The 20,617-nt window shown below is 47.1% G+C and overlaps 1 protein-coding gene across 1 annotated transcript in view; it reads right to left on the bottom strand.

Annotated features, from left to right (window-relative positions):
- The window catches only part of LOC134409385 (collagen alpha-6(IV) chain-like), a 203,616-nt gene that overhangs the window by 76,222 nt on the left and 106,777 nt on the right, over positions 1–20,617 (bottom strand). Inside the window, exons 4-5 of the mRNA XM_063142097.1 lie at positions 2,015–2,149; positions 226–270 (exon numbers count right to left, since the gene is read on the bottom strand). Coding sequence (XP_062998167.1) covers positions 226–270; positions 2,015–2,149 — 180 coding nt within the window. The remainder of the gene's footprint in view (positions 1–225; positions 271–2,014; positions 2,150–20,617) is intronic.

Here is a 20,617-nt window from a genome sequence, read left to right as displayed (position 1 = left end):
ACAAAAGGAGACTGGTAGTCCTAGGGACTGGGGGGAGCACGGGCTCTGGAGGACTTGCATGTCTATATCAAGCAGCCTCTGTTTCACTAGTGATTTGGCACTAGCTAGATCCCTTGATAGTAACATAGGGGATGATAGGCTGATGGTAATAGGCCTATCATCCTATTAGACAACAACATTTCCACACTTTGCACACATAAATCATTAAAACACAGAGAGACTTACAGGAACTCCATATATTCCTTGAAATCCAGGAACCCCCATCGGTCCCTAAAAGGATAAAAAGGATACAACTGAGGTTCAATTTCATCTGTCAATCTGAGACCTATTAGCAACATAAGCTCGTTTAGAACACATGGGGGCGGGGTCAGAGGCGGTTGTAATCAAAGATGGACCTGCCTCAAGGGAATCACAATCCACATTATTTCATGCACACATCGCCCTGTTATAGGGCACATATTCAATTTCAATTCTCCAAATGTTTATTGCTCAATCCACAGATCATTGCAACACAGCGGTCCCCAACCTTTTTGGCACCAGGGACTGGTTTCGTGGAAGACAATTTTTCCATGGACCGGGGGTGGGGGTGGGGGGTTGAGGGGATGGTTTTGAGAAGACCCCTCCCCCCTCCAGCATCCTGGCTTTGCTTCGGCTGGAGCCGAAGCGAAACCAGGATGCTGGGGCGGGCGGGCGGCTTCGGAATGGCGCACCCGGAAGTCGCTCTCCTAGAGTGGCTTCCGGCTGGGCGTGCGATTCCGAAGCCACCCCCACCCACTCCAGCTGGGCAGGTTTCGCTTCAGCTGGGCAGGTGAGATGGCGCCCCATGCCCAGGTACGCTGGGGTGGGGGGGTGAAAGTAGCTCACCTGCGCGGCCCGGTCCATGGCCCGGGGGTTGGGGACCCCTGTTGCAACACATACACACTTAATTTTTTTTTTACAGTACTGTTATACAATATCAAAAGTTACACCTAAGGTTAAAACAACAGAACTATGAAATACATAACAACCCTTGGCTGAAATGATGGGAAAGTGGGTGAACAGCAAACATACAGAAACCTTTAATGACCTGTCAAACAAATTATATTCATATCTTGGAATCTTTATAACACTTTGCAACGATAGTATCCCAAAACTTTGTTCTACATCTAGTACCTTTCACTGCAAATAGTGCAACCCTTTATCTCACGTATGGGTTGGTTGATATATGAAATATCTCAATTTCTCCTTAACACTCCGATATTTCACATTCTTGAAAAGAGACTCTAAATTAGGGGTGTGCACGGACCCCCTGATCCTCTTCGCGCCAGAGCCGCAAATTGCGGATCGGGCCCGCTCCGCCCCGCCTCGATCTGCCTAGGGCCCGCTCCGCTCTGCTGCGGAGCTCCGGCTCCAAATCGGAGCTCCGCAGTGGCAGGGACTGGCGCCAGGTAAACCCCCCTGCCTTACCTGCATCCGTCCATGGTCCCGCGGCTGCTTCAACTGAGCCCAAGCGGGCTCAGTTGAAGCAGCCGCGAGACCGCGGACAGATGCAGGTAAGGGAGAGGAGGGGGGGTTTACCTGGCCCTGCTGCTGTCGCGGCAGGGCCAAGTAAACCCCACTTACTTTTTCGGCGGAGCTCCGGATCGAGGCGAAGGATCCGCCTTCACCTCGATCCACTTGGCAACGCTCTGCGGCTCCCCCAATCCTCTTCGCCTCCCCCTTAAGCAGAGGCGAAGCCCCCCGCTCCGCTCCTGCTTCTCCGGTCCGAGGAGAAGCGGAGCACATCCCTACTCTAAATAACTTTTTTGTATGTCTGTACATAATGGACAGTCAAATCCGTAATGTGACATATCTCATTCTGCCATCACTGAGCTGAAAACGTCCAGGGATTACCTCTCAGCGTTTGTAAGAAACTTAGAGGCGCGAATTATATTATTTACGTTTACGTTGTTCTGATTTTATCTGTATGCCATCCAGGGATCCAAGTGATATAGGGCAGGATACAAATGTTTTAATAAATAAATAATAAACTTACCTTATCACCTTTCAGTCCAGCTGCTCCTGGAACACCTGTTGTCCCCTTTTCTCCCTTTTGACCTCTCAAGCCCTCTGGCCCAGTAAAACCCAGAGCACCCATCTGTCCGTGGTTTCCAATGGGCCCCGGCTGACCCTAAGAGGAAGGAAGGAATCAATTTTTAAGACATTGCCAAAGATCATATGCAGGCCACCCTCAAAAGCATCATGAGAAAGTATCAACAAAGCAGCCCGTATCTGGAACGTTGTGTGCGCAACTTGGAAGGGTTCAAAGGCAAGGATTCATTCTCTGCTACCGGAGAAGACAGGACACAATTGAATGGGCCCAAGTTACAGGAGAACCCATTTTGGTTGAACGTTAGAAGAATCTTCTTGAAGGTTCAACCACTGGTCCAATTATTTCCCCCACTTGTTGCCTTCCAGATGTTTGGGATGAGAACTCCCAGCATTCTTGACGACTGGCCATGTTGGCTGGGGCTGTTAAGAATTAATGTCTAAAACATCTGGAGGTTGCCAGGTTGAGAAAGTTCACCCTAAAGGGGTGGGTGTCTTCTCCCTCACCAGACGTCTTCATGCAGAGTCTGGGCACCATCTGTTGGGGAAGTTCTAGCTCTGGATTTTCTACACGCAGGTATTCTACATCAACGTTCCAGGCATGAGGGGCAGCAAGGCAGGAAGGCAGCGAATGGCTGTCATGCAGAAGATGCAGCAGACCTGGCCTGTGTCGCTCCATCGTGGGGGCAGGACTAGGGCCAAAGGGTGGAAACCGCAGAGAAGCAGATTTCGGCAAGGCATTAGGAGAAATTTCCTAACCATGAGAGCTGTTCAGCAGTGGAACCGGTTGCCTCGGAAGGTGGTGGGTTCTCCTTCGCTGGAGGTATTTAAACAGAGGCTGGAAGACCATCTGTCCGGGATGCTACAGCTGCACCCACAGGTGTACGCAGCACATTTCATTAGGGTGTGCACCCAAGGTTGTGTTTTTTTTAAAGGCAAACATTTATTGAATACTCAATCTTAAAGGACGTTAATTTTATTCATTTATTTAATACACACCATAAACACAGATGCCCTATTCCTGGCAGAGAGACTCCCGGTAGAGCGATTCCTATTCATTCCTGCTGTCAGGAGCAATGGTGCTCCCTCGAGGCAGCGCTTCTTCAGTGTGGCATCAGGGCAGCTGGAGAGCAGCCAGAGGGCCATTCCTGCTGTCTTGAATCCCGCCTCTGGATCCCTACTCAAAGCTCCCTCAATTTGGTGCTTATTGCTTGAGACATTAGGGTGTGCCTGGGCACACCCGGCACACCCCTTGTGCACCCCTATGGCTGCATCCTGCAGTGCAGAGCTGGGATTGAGCGAGGGGGTGGACTAGATGACCTCTGAAGTACTTTCCAACTACATGATCCTAATTTAGGTTATCGGGAGGCTGCTGAGGGTGGTGGTGGAGCTGAGAAGTGGAGGCTACGGGCAGTGGTTCCATCAGGGAAGGACTCTGGGGCAGGCGTCCAGGGCCCCCTCTCAGCACAATGTAACACAGCAGGGCTGGCTTACCACATTACCAGACTCAAACCCATAAGGCTATGTGAAGAAAGTGAAGTAAAACACCCAGCATCCAAAGCAAGGGTAGGCAAGCTTTTGGGGGGGACTGTGGGCACAACGGGCAATTGGAGAAACTGTCATGGGCACCACCACAAAATGGCTACCATGGGATGCACGACTAACTACAAAGGACAAGTAACCCCCCCCAAAAAAAGACTGAGTAAAAGGCCAAGGTGTGTGTGTGGGGGGGTCAAAGCCCCAACACACTAAACAACTCCTTTGAACCCACATTTTTCAGCACCAACAGAATATAATTTGTTAATTTAAAAACGTGGGAGGGGGAGACACCTTGGAGGTACCAAGAAAGGTATCCTGTGGGGGGTCACATTGGTGCTGGTGAAGCCACATTGCCTCCTCCTAATCTAAAGAGCTTCCCCACCACCACGGTGAGACACATACACCCCAGTAGGTCTAGAGCCTAAAATTTTTTAAGTGCATCACCGATTACAGGCAGGGGGATATTTGGATACGAGAGCATAGAGATAAAGGTGTGGGAAGGCCAGGGAGGAGCCGGAAGATAAAGACAGGGCGTTTATGCAACAAAACAGAAGATCTCCAGACAGATCGTCTTGTGATCAAGGGATCACAGGCAAAAAATCCTTAGTCAACCCACCCAGAAAGTCTTGTGTTTTCGGTCGGTATAATGGAACTTGAAGCATTGCACAGCTCTATATAACAATACATAATTTCTTTTAAACTGCATGAAGCTTATGTGAAATTAATCTGATGAGAAGATGTTAGTGTCTAAATGGCAGGAAGTCAGAAGTCGTGACCCTGAGTTTCCTTTTGCGGCGAGGATTCTAAATGTTGCATAATAATGTAACTCTGATGTGCCACATGAGATTGTATACAACCCAGGGGTGCAGCTGGGGCTAAGACCTTGGAGCCAAAATCCAAGGTCCTGTAGCCCCTGGGGGGCAAATAAACACCAAGAAACTGGCAACTACAGAAGCTGTTGGGAATATTGTAACCTCATCTGCAAGTTACAGGAAGGGGGCAGTGTAACATAGTTAATGCATGGGGATTCCAGGCATAAGTCACTTTAGGATCTCTATGGTCTACTGTGCGGTTTCCTCCTCCTTCCCTGACCTTGTCCCTTGCTGGGAAGAGTTGTGTTTGTTTGCTTGCACCTGTTGGTGTTACAGAACACAAAAGAAATGGACTGAACAAACTTTGTCTGAAACTCTATGCTGTACCTGCATTTTTATGCGAGAATATTGTGAGTAAACCATTTTACCTTTTCTTCACTGGTCTCCTTTTTCTTTTCTTTTTTTTTAGCCTTGTGTGCATGTGGGACTGATAAACACTCACACTGTTTCCCCCTTTTGTTTTTCTTTTCTAACTGCCTTTTTTAAAAACAAACAAACAGGTAGCAGCAATACCAAATATGTATCAGGAAAGTAGAAGCAGTTTTAAAGCACAGCTGGAGGGGGGGGAACTTAATTGTGCACATCACAACTGAAGCAATATACACAGCTGTCTAACCTCCCCCTCCAATAAACAATTAAGACCGAGGTCTAAAATTACCTAACTGAAGAACTGACGCAACTAGTTCCCAAATCTGATTACCAGTAGCTTCAAGAGTTCTATGATCGGGGAATTAATCATGGAGGTCTGTGTTCTAATCCCACCCCAGAAAAGAAAGCAAAATGACTCAATCTTCTTCTTATTTTATACTTATATGCTTCATAAGGGAGGTCTTAATAGCTCTTCAGAATTCAGCTCAGTATTCCTGGGTTGCCTCCAGAAGCACGGCAAAATGCTGTTTAATCTTGCTGGTAATGTGGTTAAGCCATGATAATCTAATTCTTATGAATTTCATTTAAATCCGTTTGAAGACTGTGAGGATGGCTGGCAACAATGTTTTCCAAGCAGCAGAATAAAGAGAAGCTGCTTTAAACCACAGTCAACAAAACCTACATCAAGCCAAGCAGCCAACCTTTCTGCATTTGGCATTGGCGCAATTAATTCCCTTTACTGTAACAGGACGTCAAGCGAAGCGCAAGGCGAGAGTTGCTTCCTCCACTGAATGCTAACTCAGAGCTCCATCAGACGAAGGGCAGAGGAGGGGGAATCATGCTTCCCTCTCGTCGCTTCTCTGCCCCCACTTTCATTACTTGATACTTCCTCTTTCAAAAGAGGAAGTAAACAACCTGCACCTGGCCCATTCAGTGGGCTGTTCTGATCGCGCTGCTTCTCCTGCACACAGCCAGAGACAGCAGCCACTTCCGCCTTTGAAAATATAACGTTGCACTGGCGGAAACTAAGTTCTGAACTCAGATTGCTGACCGGGGCTGGTTACAGGGAGCAGACAACTCCCCTGTTAAAACTGCTCCACTGGCTTCCAGTCTGTTTCCGGGCACAATTCAAAGTGCTGGTTATGACCTATAAAGCCCTATATGGCTCGGGTCCAGGTTATCTGAAAGACCGTATTCTCCCTGATGAGCCTGCCTGCGCTTTGAGATCTTCTGGAGGAGCCCTTCTTTCAGTCCCACCATCTTCACAGGCGCGCTTGGTGGGAACATGGGAGAGGGCCTTCTCGGTGGCTGCTCCGGTGCTCTGGAACTCTCTTCCCGGGGAAGCTAGGCTGGCTCCCTCCTTGATGGGCTTTCGGAAGCAGGCGAAAACTTGTTTGTTCCAGCAGGCCTTTGGAGAATAATCTGGCTCTCCATCTATGTTAATGTCTTTTAATTTTGTTGTTTATTTTAAACATTTATGTTCTTTTTCTTTTCCCCCAATGTATGTTTTAAACTTTGTAAGGCCCAGCAGGATACAAATAAATATAATAATAATAACAACAACAACAACAACAACAACAAAAACAACAACAACAACAACTCTGCGCAAGAAAAGAATCCAACCAAAGTTACATTTGTGCAAACGTGGTTGCACAGGATTTTATTTGCATAACTCTTGTGCACCTGTTGTGCAACACGTTGTGCAATGCGTTGTCCAACCGGATGTGCAAGTGTTTTGCAACCAATTGCACATTCCGCTTGTGGAACCAGTTATGCAACTGCTTGCACAACTGAAAGGATCAGTGGAGCTCCACCAATGCTGTTTGTGGAACATCGCTGGTGGATACTGCCCATAACACTGTTAAGCTGGGGTGTGATGCTTCTAGTTGGAGGTGTGCTTCTCAACAACCAGCATGTAATTGGATGGAGGCATACTCGCCCAAAGATGGGGTGCAATCGCCAGTTCAATGATGCACCTTTGAATCAGCTTTAAGGCAGGCAGTGCCAACAACATGCGCTGTAACCAATGTTAGTCCTACTTAGGGTAGACCCATTGAAAGGAATAGGAGTTTAAGTTAGTGGTGACTAACTTAAGTTCCATTCACTCCAATGGACTAGTAGGACCAGGGCCGGCGCCGGACTATTTTGAGCCTTAGACAGGCACGCCGTACTGAAGCCTCCGCCCCACCCCCCCGCGCCTGCTCCTGGCTTCGAAGCCAGGACGCTGGGGTTGGGGGCGGGGCGGAGGCTTCGAAGCAGCACGCCCGGAAGTGGCTTCCGATCTTAATTTTGCCAAGCAAAGGAGTGCGCCAAATGGCGCACCCGGAAGCCGCTCATCCGGGTGCGCCGTTTGGCACCCTCCTTTGCTTGGCGCTCTAGGCCGCCGCCTGAGCTGCCTCTATGGCAGCGCTGGCCCTGAGCAGGACTAACACTGGCTACAGTCTATATGCTTAGGATGGAACAGAATAAAGGGCTGTGGCTCAGTGGGAGAGCACATGCTTCACATGCCAAGGGTCCTGGGTTCAATCCCCGGTATCTCCAAGTAGGGCAGAAATGTCTCTTATTTCAAATCTTGGAGAACTGATGCCAGTAAGACAATCCTGAATTAAATGGGTCAATGATCTCACTCAGTAAAAAAGCAGCTAGCTATGTTGATGTACCAGCACATCAAATACTCATACATCCTGTAGGTGTCATGCTCAGCACATCTTCTGTTCCAGTGGCACCAAATACTTGACTGGGTTTGCGCAACATTGAGTGTGGCTTGTTGCCGAACCACGGGTTGTTTGTTTGTTGAACTGTGGGTTAGCATGGTGTCTGAACCCAGGACATTTTCCACAGGGTGGCTTGTCAACCGTGCAGTATGGGCTAATTATTTTTCTTGAACAAGCCACCTTGAGAGCCACGGTTTGTCACTGGGTTGTTCAGGGTGGTTAACAAGCCACCCCATGGACGTTCAGATAGCGCACTAACCTACGGTCCAACAAACAACCCACGGTTCAACAACCGACACTCAACCACTGAGTGTGGGTTAGCGTGTTCTGTGAAAAGCCCAAGTGGCTCCTGTTTAAATTCATTTTAATTGCTTTGAATGGCTTTTTTTTTTTTTTTTTTTGCATCCAGTGTGTGGTGGAGTGGCTGGAATTTCAGTTTAGAACTGGGAAGACTCAGGTTCAAATCCCACACATCTCTGATGCCCAGGAAGCCTACCTCACAAGGTTGTTGCGAGGATAAAAGTGGGGCAGAAGACCCACACATGCCAACCAGATCTCCTTGGAGGAAGGATGAGAGACAGGAAAGAGCTTATATGTTAAGCTACGGTTCACTGCTACACAGATGTCTAATTTTATAACTACTTTTATTTTGGCATTGCATAGCACTGCTTGCACCGATCTTATTTTTGTGTTGAAAATGTTTGTTTATACTCCGAGTGACGCACAACTTTTAAATAACCCAATTCTAATAGGCATTAAGGGAGCAGAACTTGGAAGAGGGACATAGCATTATTCTTTCCCTAACCAATGGACGGTTGCTCTAGCATCTGAATCTGAAGCTTGTGTGGATCTCGGGATATGTCTTATTAAGCAAAAAAAAAAAAAAAAAAAAATTAAAAAATTGTTTGGGGTCTATTGGACTCCACAACGCCTTTTCAATCAGGGTTTGTCTAACTTGCACAATTGTTGAAGATGTCATGCATTTGATGCTTCTTTAACTCATATGTTTTGGCAATGCCCCGGAATTGCCCCTTTTGGGGAGGAGGTTATAATAAGGATGAACTTTGTAGTGAAACAATCTATAATACGGAATAACGTGCATGTCCTCCTAAATTACCTACTGGCTTCTTTGAAGTTAACACACAGTCAGTGCAGATGGATCTTCAGGGCCCTTATTACAGCCAAAAGACTTATCATATTGGAAGGACAAATTCACACCTCCCATAATGCAATGGATCAAGGACCAAGGTGTTCAAAAGGCACAACTTACAAGTGGAATAATATCTGGTCTGCTTTTCTTGAAACCTTTGTATAACTCCCTTTTTTTATATATGAACGGTACATATGATGGGAAATGACGATAATCTTATAAAAGTAATGTATGGGTTGCTTTTGTTTTCACGATGTATTTTCTGTTCTGTTGATATTCACAATTGAAAGAAAAAAAGATTCTTTCATACCCTTTGTCACGTTTGATTCTGTTTGCCTGTCAAAATGGCTTGCTCATAGTAAACAAAGCTCCTATGTCTTTGGGGGAAGGCGGTTGTTTTTGCTCTTGTTTACAATATTTTTTTTTCCAACTCATAATTGCACGTTTTAAAATACTCAAGCGACTCTTGGGGGTTTTAGAGTGGGGGGGGGAATTAATACATCATTTTTGAGATGATTGCAATAAATAAATATCAGTCCAAATGTTGGCAGAACATTTTCCCCACCCACGTTTAAAGTGTTTCCAGCTGGTGTAAGTAGTGTGAGACTGAGCTACAAATCTTGAAGCCACTGATTTGAATTGACTCTAACCTCCATCATGAACATACCAGGTATCCTTAAGCAAGCTACTCTCTTGGCTTCCAACCCACATCATCATCATCATCATCATCATCATCATCATCATCATCATCATTATTTACATTTATATACCGCCCCATAGCCAAAGCTCTCTGTGTGGTTTACAAAGATTAAAACACTGAACTTTAAAAACAAGTATACAAAATTTTAAAACCATAAAAAGCATACAAACAGACAAAATCCAGTTGAAACAACTATTCTGCAGTCAGTTAAAAAATTCAGCATATGCTGTTAAATGCCTGGGAGAAGAGAAAAGTCTTAATCTAGCACCGAAACGATAACAATTTGCAATATGGGGAGAATAACGCCAGATACATATGTACCCTCTCCAATAACCTTGCTACAAGGCCAGAGCATTGATCCTTTTTGTGCCCAAGGACAGAATTCAATTTTGGGGGAGCTCTTTGGGCCTGCATTCTGGTGGCAAGCAGTGCCAAAGGCTAAAGGAGACTGAAAGTATCAAAAATGCCAGCCTGTGGTAGTTTTAAACCAGTGGTTCCCAGACTTTTTCAGGTCACCGCCCCCTTGGTTCCACAAACTCATGCCCAGCGCCCCCTACCCTGCACTATAAAAATCATTATTCAGAATAGCGGTTTTCAACGACCCACTAAGGAAGAGAATAACAATAAAATTCAAAACAGTAACAATTAATTGAATATTTATTCAAAATCCAATTACATTTTTTTAGTTTATTCAATTAAACATAATTGATGAACTTGATCCAGTGATATCATCTTTTCAACGTCTGATAGTCATTTAGCAAGAATATTAGATATCACATTTAGTAACTAGGGTAGAGTACCTCACTGTTCTGTAAATTCTTAATGTGATGGATGGGCTTGATTAAGTGATACCAATTTCCCAATGTCTGGTTTAAAGTCACTTAACATGAGTCTTAAATCACGTTTTGTAATCTGGAGTCGATTTCTTTGCTTGGAGAGAAGTAGGCAGACCACACTAAAACCACATCCCACCAAATACGATGTTGGAAAAGCAACCAGGAGCTTCTGAACCACTCTCCATAGTGCAGGATAGCGATCAGAAATTTCCTTCTGTAACCAAAACTCCTGGTACAATTTCTTAAACTTTGCCCCTTTCAATGGGAAGCATCTGCCGCAGGCTTGCCGAGGGAGGGAGGGAAAATAGAGCGAATGCCTCTGTTTTGCAGCCGGCGTGGCAGGGCACACAAAGCAGGGTATGTCTCTTCAATAGCGTTTTGGTGCTTTCGAAACATTTCAATTCACTGTTAAAAGGACTCTTCTTAAACGGTATTAATACATGTGTGGATTCTTCCTCTATATGGCTGGGGACCAAACTACCTTCTCCCATAAAAAATGTCCCTGGATTTTAAGACCTTCTGGAGAGGTACTTCTCGGAAAAGACCACGGAAAAGATGTAGCGATGGCCAACAATTTGGATGGCTTTAGAAGGGGGTTGAATAAATTCTTGGAGGAGAAGGCTATCAAGGGCTACTAGCCCTGATGGTTACATGCTACCTACAGTGGCAGAGGCAGTAAGCCTGTTTACACCAGTTTGCTGGGGAACATGGGTGGGAGGGTGCAGGTGCACAATGTCCTGCTTTGTGGGTTCCTGGTCGACATCTGGTGCGCCACTGTGTGAACAGAGTGCTGGACTAGATGGACCCTTGGTCTGATCCAACATGGCTCTTCTGATGTTCTTAATAAATCCTGTTCTTGCACAATTTTGGACACCCCCTTTTTGTCTTGATTGTGTAATCACCTTGTTTTATTCATGGAATTTTAATGGGGGGTACAGGCAACTCCCGTGTTTTCCCACCAATGCTTCCGTCTTTTCTCTCACCACACATAATTGCTGAGGAACGCCCCAGGCCTATAAGACACAGATCTGCATAAAATGCGCAGATGTGGATTTATATTGATATGCACAAATCTAGAAATAATTGCCAGGGTTAGGGTTAGGGTTTAAATTTCCCAGGAGGCAAAGCTCAAACACAGCTCAAATGAACTAAATTATTCAATTGCTGCGCACCCGGACTAAGTTCTTCCCAAAGGAATGGAATGGGTTCCCTTTCCCTAAGCGTCATTGCCACGCAGAGAGAAGTGGGGGAGTGTTGCAGCTTGTGTTGCAACAAGTGGGGAGGGGAAAACTAGCGTTTCCTTCCCCTGCTGCAATCCCCGTTGAAAATTCCACCCTCCGTGGCAATTCGGGGCGCAATTCTATGCATGTTGAAACAGGGGGTAAATGTTGTACAACTCGCAGCACCCCTCAGCCAGCACCACACAGGCTTATGCAGAATTCCACATTTGCCAACTGCTCCTCTCTCTCTTTCAGACAGTGGGAGAACAGCCCTCGGCTGGGCTTTTCGCTCGACCAGGGAGCGTGGCCTGCGTGTGGAATTCCGCCATTCGCCCGAGCCAAGGGTTAACAGCAAGGTTTAGCGGAGGCATTCAGCTCCGTGCACCCCCCTCTCCTCCAGCAAATGAGCGAGTGGGGCCATCCCTGGGGCCTTCCCCAGAGCAGGGCCTTCCCCAGCGGTCCTCATGCCACCCACGAGGATCAAAACCCGAGCAGGATCAAATGAGCACCAGCAACATCAGAGACAACCAGGGATAGCTCTGGGCTAGCTGGAATGCAGATAACTCCCAATTACACGAGATCTCCTCCACGGATTGCCAGCTTAACAGAGGCTGGTGAGCCGCTGTTACCTCGTCTTCATGGAGAGCAGCAACGAGCGAGCTCGGCGCGGCTCTCTGGAATGACAGGAACGAGAGAAATGCCAGGAATGTGCCTTTTGTTTTAAGAAGCATAGACAGTTAGCATGGATTTCACAACACACCGTGCTGATGGAAGTGTGACGGGAGAAAAGCCGTGTAAAAGGAGGTGGATTCCATGGTACCAACAGATCTTGAAATCACGCTTCTTCTTTTTACTTGATCTTCTGCAGGTGAGCCTTCCCCTCTGACCTGAAAATCCGCCATCTACAACTATGCCCACTAATCATAACACACACACACACACACACACACACACACACACACACACACACACATACACACCCTTTGTAGCCCACTCAGACTGGAAATTCATTGACCCTGTTCAGACGACACGCTAAGCCATGGCGGTGAAGCATTTTGAGTTAAACATTATGGCTTGGCATGTTGTGTGAACCATTCCTAACCATGGTGGCTACGTAACCATGGTTTAAACATGCTCACTAACCCTTTGCTGCAAAAGGGTTAGCTGCCTAACCATGGCTTAATGTGTTGTCTGAACAGGCCCTCTATCTGACTATCATCCATCTATCTATCTATCCCAACCTGGTAACCTCCAGATGTTTGGACTACAATCCCTATCAGCCCCAGCCAGCATGGTCAATGATCAGGAGTGCTGGGAATTGTAGTCCAAAGCTTCTGGAAGCCACTAGGTTGGGGAAGGCTGATAGATACCTACCTACCTATCATCCATCTATCTATCTACAGTATGTTGCTTGTATACCACTTAATATAATAAAATTCCTAAGCACTTCACACTAAAATGCATATATAATATAAAAGCAGCATAAAAGGATAAATAATTAAAAACATAACAGCAAGGACATCAATAAAGCAGAGCAGTGCCATAGCCCATTAAAGGTCAACAGACGCCTGTGTGAATGGAGACGTTTTCAAGAGGCGTTTGAAGCTCACCACACTTTCTGCCTCTCATTTGGGGGGGGGGAGTGTGGGTGCCACTCCCGAGAAGGCCTGCCTAGGTGCTATTATCCAGCGACATTCCATTGATTGAGGAATGCCCAATAAGGTCTCGGGATCGACTACGGGTATGTAGGGAAAGGCGGCCAGCAAGAGTCACACAGCGTAGGAGTCACATCATGTTCTGGCTCAACCTCCGTTATACACACACACACGCACACACGCACACACACAAACACACACACACACACAACCTTCTTTCTGGCTTACCCTTAGTCTTTTGTTGTCGAATCTCAAGAGAGTCTAAGGGATCTACAAAGTAAGGCCTTAGCTAGACCTAAGGTTTATCCCGGGATCGTCCCGGGGTCATCCCTGTTCATGTAAATGACACACTGGAGATCCCGGGAGCAGGCAGGGACAATCCCGGGATAAACCTTAGGTCTAGCTAAGGCCAATGTCTCCTCCACCTCAAACTCTATGATTTAGGGTCAAAACAGATGACTGAATCTCCCAACATTTTTTTTAACTGTAAAGACATGGGGGGGGGGGTAGGGGAGAGCTCCAATTTTGAATGGAACTGGGGAAGGGTTGTGTGTGTGCGTTTTAAAGAGGAAAACACATTCCCCTGAGCTATTTTTTTCCAATCGAAACCTGCATCCCCCAACCTAGCCAGCCAGCTGCTGTTAGTGCTGCAATGGAGAAAAAACACAGGTGTGATAAAAGTATTGGCATTCCCCCCCCCCTTTTCTCTCTCTCTCTCTCTCTCTAGTGGGGCCAACAGCAACTTCTATAGGAGGGGAGCGGGGAAGTGCTTTAGACAGAAAAAAAGTCCTACAACTACCAGCGTTCCTCAGCCATGCTGGGGAGGGGGAGGTGATTTAAGATGCAACCCTCTGCATGTTTAGACAGAAAAAGTCCTGCAACTCCCCAGAATGGTTAGGGAATGGTGGGTGCTGCAGGAATTTTTTTTCTGTTTATACATGCATAGCGTTGCACCCTTAGATAATAAAAAGGATGCAGAGAGAGAGAGAGAGAGAGAGAGAGAGAGAGAGAGAGAGAGAGATGATTAAACCCTCCTTCCCCCAGTGACGCTGGTCTTTCATTCCCAGCAGCTATGATTCAAAAGCCTTCCCCCTCTGAACATGAAGGTGCCATACAGGCATCATAACTCAGAGCCTCTCATGGCTGTCTCCTCCCTTTGCCTAATCCACTTTTATAGTCCTCTGAGCCCAGGAAGGGCAGACTTCAGGCTTGCGGGATCTACTTTGTTTTGTTTTTTACTATAACCCTGAGATACCAACCAGGCAGCCTGGTGCAAAAGACATACACTTAGAAGGAAAGAATCCAGAGCCCAGGAATTTGTTTGGAGTACCAGAAGAGAACTGAGCTCACAGCCCTTGCATGAAGAAAAAAAAACACCCACTCCTGGTTAGTAGGGGTGTGCACGGACCCCCCGCTCCGCCCCGCGGGCCGATCTGACAATTTCGGATCGGCCCGCTCCGCTCCGCGCCGCTCCGCCCATACTCCGCTCCTCTTCGCCGCGGAGCTCCGGCTCCGAATCGGAGCTCCGCAGTGGAGGGGAATGGTGCCAGGTAAGGCCGGGAGAGGAGGGCGGGGGGGGGGGTTACCGGGCCCTGCCGCCGTCGCTGCCCGTGCGGCGACGGCAGCAGAGCCCGGTAAGGGACCAAGGGGGAGGGGGGCCTTACCTGCCTCCGTCCGCGGTCCCTCGGCTTCTTCAATTGAGCCTGCGGTTCAACCCGGAAGCCTAGACTTCCTGGTTGAACCGCGGGCTCAATTGAAGAAGCCGAGGGGCCGCGGACGGAGGCAGGTAAGGGAGAGGAGGGGTTTTTTACCGGGCCCTGCCGCTGTCACCGCATGGGCGACAGCGACAGCGGCAGGGCCCGGTAAACCCCACTTACCTTTCCGGCAGAGCTCCGGATCGAGGCGAAGGATCCGCCTTCACCTCGATCCTCTTCACCACGCTCCGCCGGCCCCCCAATCCTCTTCGCCTCTGCCTTAAGGGGAGGCGAAGCACCCCACTCTGCTTCAAATTCGCCGGTCCGATTAGAAGCGGAGCACATCCCTACTGGTTAGCCTTCTCCCCCAAGGGTGTCCACCTGTCCCATTTTACAGAAGACAGTCTTCTACTTGAAATGTTGTCCTTTGGCCCTCATTTATTTCTGTGAGGCAGAAGGGTATCTTCCCCTATGAGGGAAGGTTACATCGACTGGGATTGTTTAGCTTGGAACAAAGGAGACCAAGGGGAGACATGTAAGAGGTGTACAAAATTATGCCTGGTGTGGAGAATGCGGAAAGGGAGACATTCTTCTCCCTTTCTCAAAATACTAGAACCTGGGGTTATCCCATGAAACTGATTGGTGGGAGATCCAGGACAAATAAAACGAAGGACTTCTTCACACAGCGCATAGTTAAATTATGGAACTTACTACCACAAGATGTAGTGATAGCCACCAATCTGGATGGCTTCAAAAAGGGGTTGGATAAATTCCTGGAGGCGAAGGCTATCAATGGCTACTAGCCCTGATGGTTGTGTGCTATCTCCAGTATCTGAGGCAATAAGCCTGTGTGCACCAGTTGCTGGGGAACATGGGTGTGAGGGTGCAGTTGCACCATGTCCTGCTTGTTCATCCCTGGCTGATGGCTGGTTGGCCACTGTGTGAACAGAGTGCTGGACTAGATGGACCCTTGGTTTGATCCAGCATCAGGGCTCATCTTATGTTCTTTCTTCCATTTATCTCAGCAGTATAATTTAGTTGGGGCCCAGAGGCATTCTGGGGGAATGAAAATGGTGGCTGCAGCCACTTCCCATAGGGTGGCCAGGTGGCCTACTTTTTCCAGGACAGCCCTCTGTTTCGAGGGCTGCCAGAGGGCAGTCCTCTCTTTGATAGTGCCCTTTATTTAAAGGGTGATCAAGCTTAAAGACAAAGAGTCTTTCAGAAGGGAGCGCAAGGGCTTTGATGTTGCCTGTCAAACAGTTAGCAGCACCTGGACGGCAGACCACACAGGTCACCTGTTTACACTCTTCCCCACTACGAGGAGATGTATCCCATCTGTATTTATTTCTAACGTTGGATCTACCATGCAGAAGTTAGGCCAATTGGTGTCCTCTTCTGCCCTCATTTTTGGTGATGTATTTTCTCTTCTTTGACAATGGCCACCTTACCTCAGTGGCCACCCTACTCTAAAATGTAAACAACAACACCATCAACCAAGCGGATGCCAGCATCGGCCCAGTGTGCTCCCCCAGGACCTTGTATGCTCAAACATTTGCTCCTTCCAGACCAGGCCCCACCTTTATCTCCATACCTGCTGCATGGGGGCCATCGCTACTTTGTATCTACACCCCTCCAACTTTCTTCTTTTCCTTTTCTTCCCTCCCGCTTCCTCCTTGTCTTTCTCAATGCCTTCCAAATCTTTCCTCTTCCCCCTCTCTTAAGAAATAAAAATAATAATCGTAAAACGCCACAAAGAAAATGGCAGCTGCGCCCTTGAGGCGATTCCCCACACTTTGGATGGACTTGCAACCCATTTTGTTTTTTCAGATCGTGACCCACCAGGTGAAAGCTTGTGGCCTCACCTGATCTCTGGACCTCTCTGCCCTAGAGATCCTGCACATAGGGAAAGGCCCTCTGCCAGGACCATAGAATTATAGAATCATAGAATAGCAAAGTTGGAAGGGGCCTACAAGGCCATCGAGTCCAACCCCCTGCTCAAGGCAGGAATCCACCCTAAAGCATCCCTGACAGATGGTTGTCCAGCTGCCTCTTGAAGGCCTCTAGTGTGGGAGAGCCCACAACCTCACCAGGCAACTGATTCCATTGTCATACTGCTCTAACAGTCAGGAAGTTTTTCCTGATGTCCAGCTAGAATCTGGCTTCCTTTAACTTGAGCCCGTTATTCCGTGTCCTGCACTCTGGGAGGATCGAGAAGAGATCCTGGCCCTCCTCTGTGTGACAACCTTTTAAGTATTTGAAGAGTGCTATCATGTCTCCCCTCAATCTTCTCTTCTCCAGGCTAAACATGCCCAGTTCTTTCAGTTTCTTTTCATAGGGCTTTGCTTCCAGACCCCTGATCATCCTGGTTGCCCTCCTCTGAACACGCTCCAGCTTGTCTGCATCCTTCTTGAATTGTGGAGCCCAGAACTGGACGCAATACTCTAGATGAGGCCTAACCAGGGCCGAATAGAGAGGAACCAGTACCTCACGTGATTTGGAAGCTATACTTCTGTTAATGCAGCCCAAAATAGCATTTGCCTTTCTTGCAGCCATATCGCACTGTTGGCTCATATTCAGCTTGCAATCTACAACAATTCCAAGATCCTTCTCGTTTGTAGTATTGCTGAGCCAAGTATCCCCCATCTTGTAACTGTGCCTTTGGTTTCTATTTCCTAAATGTAGAACTTGGCATTTATCCCTATTAAATTTCATTCTGTTGTTTTCATTCTGTCACTCCAGCCGATCAAGATCACTTTGAAGTTTGTCTCTGTCTTCCAGGGTATTAGCTATCCCACCCAATTTTGTGTCATCTGCAAATCTGATCAGCGTTCCCGGAGTGAATTCCACGCCCCACTGACATTGGAGCCACCAGCCTGCAGTGGCCGGCACCTCTCCCTGCCTTTCAGAGAGGCCCACCTCACCTTTTAAAGCTGCTACTCCCCGAAGTTACTGCTGCCAGGCCGTTTTCTCACTGGTATTTGGACGAACAGTGCCAACTCTCCTTCCAGCAATGCCTTTTATGGTATGCGCTGCACAGCAGTTCCAAAGTTGCCTGGTGTACATCAGCTCTGGCGAGAGGTCATCTAAACCCATTTTATCATTCCCCAAACTAAACTGCTCGCTGGAGGCTGTGTTTTCAAAAGTATAATTAAAAATGCTCAGGCAGTGACTAAGCTGACAGAAGAATGGTAGCCGGCAGAGCCCTGCCAAATTTTGTTGTTCTTTTCCTGCTTTTAAACAAAGCAGGCTACAGAGTTTTAATTATTTTTAATTGCTTTTCATTGCCTTATAAAATTTTCTACTTGTTTTAATTTGTTAACGGCTTAACACATTTTTAGCTGTGTATTTTATTTATGTTTACATTGTGCTGATTTTATTTGGAGGCTGCCCTGACATCCCAGGGATATAGGGATATAGGGATACAAATGTTTTAATAAATAAATAATAATAAAAAAATAAATAACTTTTTTCCGTTGGCTTTTCATGCATTCTCTTTATCCTTTCCTACTAGATGTCATTGTGGGGGAGACGTTCTCTCACTTTAATATGACATCCTTGCATTACAGATACGGACGGGCCTGTTAATCCTAGGAAAGGCATTCCATTATGATCATTTTCAAACAAGACTTTAAATGGGAGGGGAAAGGTTGCAGGTCAAAGAGAAAACCATGAGGAAACCGAGAAGCCATCCAGGCTATTTTTCGGCTCGTGAGTTGACTGCACCTTTGCCCTTAAAGCTAATAAAACAATGAGCAACAAAAACCTAGCCCTGGACTGTCAGGGGTTTCATTTGAAACATCTAGAACCATAGGAACGCAGGACGGTTCGTCATACTTGGACTATTTGCTCAAGCAAGTTTCAACTAGAACAGGAAGTCCTCTTAATGCCCTTATACAAATCTATGGTGCGACCACACCTAGAATACTGTGTACAGTTCTGGTCACCGTACCTAAAAAAAGATACGATAGAGCTGGAAAAAAGTGCAGAAATGGGCAACTAAAATGATTAAGGGGCTGGAGCATTTCCCCTATGAGGGAAGGTTACATCAACTGGGATTGTTTAGCTTGGAAAAATGGAGGCTAAAGGGAGACATGATAGAGGGGTACAAAATTATGCATGGCATGGAGAATGTGGAGAGGGAGACATTTTTCTCCCTCTCTCAAAATACTAGAACCTGGAGTCATCCTGTGAAACTGATTGGTGGGAGATCCAGGACAAATAAAAGGAAGTACTTCTTTACACAGCACATAGTTAAATTATGGAACTCACTACCAGAAGATGTAGTGATGACCACCAATCTGGATGGCTTCAAAAGAGGGTTGGATAAATTCCTGGAGGCAAAGTATTCATGGCTACTAGCCCTGATGGTTGTATGCTATCTCCAGTATTTGAGGCAGTAAGCCTGTGTACACCAGTTGCTGGGGAACATGGGTGGGAGGGTGCTCTTGCATCGTGTCCTGGTTTATTGTTCCCTGGCCGATGGCTCATTGGCCACTGTGCGAACACAGTGCTGGACTAGACGGACCCTTGGTCTGATCCAGCATGGCACTTCTTTTATGTTCTCATGTAGGGTCAGGAGGGATCTGGTGGCCCGGCCTGGGACATACCAGGACAAAAGAGAGGAAAGGTAAACTGGATAGTGCAAATGTAGGGCCTTAAGGTCAAAGAACTTAAATTGGGCCCTGGCCTTCAATGGAAGCCAACAGAAGGCCCTACGATGGAAGGAGGTATGGGCAATGTTACTACAGAGGTCAGCCTTGCTGAAATGAATGGGACTTAGTTCACAAGGACCAGTGGGCCACTGGTCCGAAACAGTGCAGCCATCCTAATGTTTAACAAGACTACACAGCGGGTGGGAAAGGCCCCAAAAAGGTGTTGTGACCTGTGACTAGATGCTATTGAACAAAAAGCAACATCATTTAATTTCATATCCAGCTCTACGCCTCTTCCCTTTCCCCCGTGACATTGTATCCAACCACAAATAACAACTGTCTATGTCACACAAACTCAGTGAATGTCTCTATATGTTTGAGTGTCTTGACTACGGATGGGGCCGTTTTTTTCCGCTTTTGAGCTTGGTGGAGGAGCAGGAAAGCTCTAGCCAACCAGCGGGTCGATTTTCCTGACCCTCCACAAAAGAAAAGCTGCTCAGGCCCAAATCTTGAATCAAACATCCCCAAGGAAAGGGTTTTAAAACAATACTAACAATTCGCCTCTCTCAAATGTGATACTCCAAGCAGGATACGCTTGGAACTGAACGAGTCCCCCTCTGGAATTCCCATTGGCTAAATAAATTGTTTATAAAATAAACTGTCATCACTTAAATTGTATGTTTAAGTCTCTGGACCTTTTACTACGTGGCTGTATTAATACTCCACATGGCTGTTTGTTCATTTGTTGGTATAAAGCGCACTTCCAGTCTGTTTAATCTTTGATGGACAGGCCTGATTGTTCCCGAAAATCCCTCGCCGTACAATACAACAAAGGCTTAAAGGGCTCTGTGGACCTGAGCTTCTACCCACAATGCACTGGGCTTCCTGTCCCTGTATGGCTGGAATTCATGACCATGCAGAATAGTCAATCCCACACTAGGCCGGGGCTTAAGCGGGACTCTTTGTACAGCAGCATCTGAGGTCTGGACGAAGATTTTACCTGTCATGGTTTTGTGCTCATTTGCCCATTGATGAGAGACAGAAGGAAGACAAGATCACCAGCGGTTAGTGTGCCACTATCAGCCATCTGTCTCTGAGGGCAGAACAGGCGGCTGGCTGTGTCCTGTCCGTAGCACGAGGGCGCTTGAT

Source organism: Elgaria multicarinata, chromosome 15, assembly GCF_023053635.1.
Source record: "Elgaria multicarinata webbii isolate HBS135686 ecotype San Diego chromosome 15, rElgMul1.1.pri, whole genome shotgun sequence".
NCBI classification, from domain to species: Eukaryota; Metazoa; Chordata; class Lepidosauria; order Squamata; family Anguidae; genus Elgaria; species Elgaria multicarinata.
Note: the sequence above shows the minus strand (reverse complement) of the source record. Positions and strands in the feature narration are given on the sequence as shown.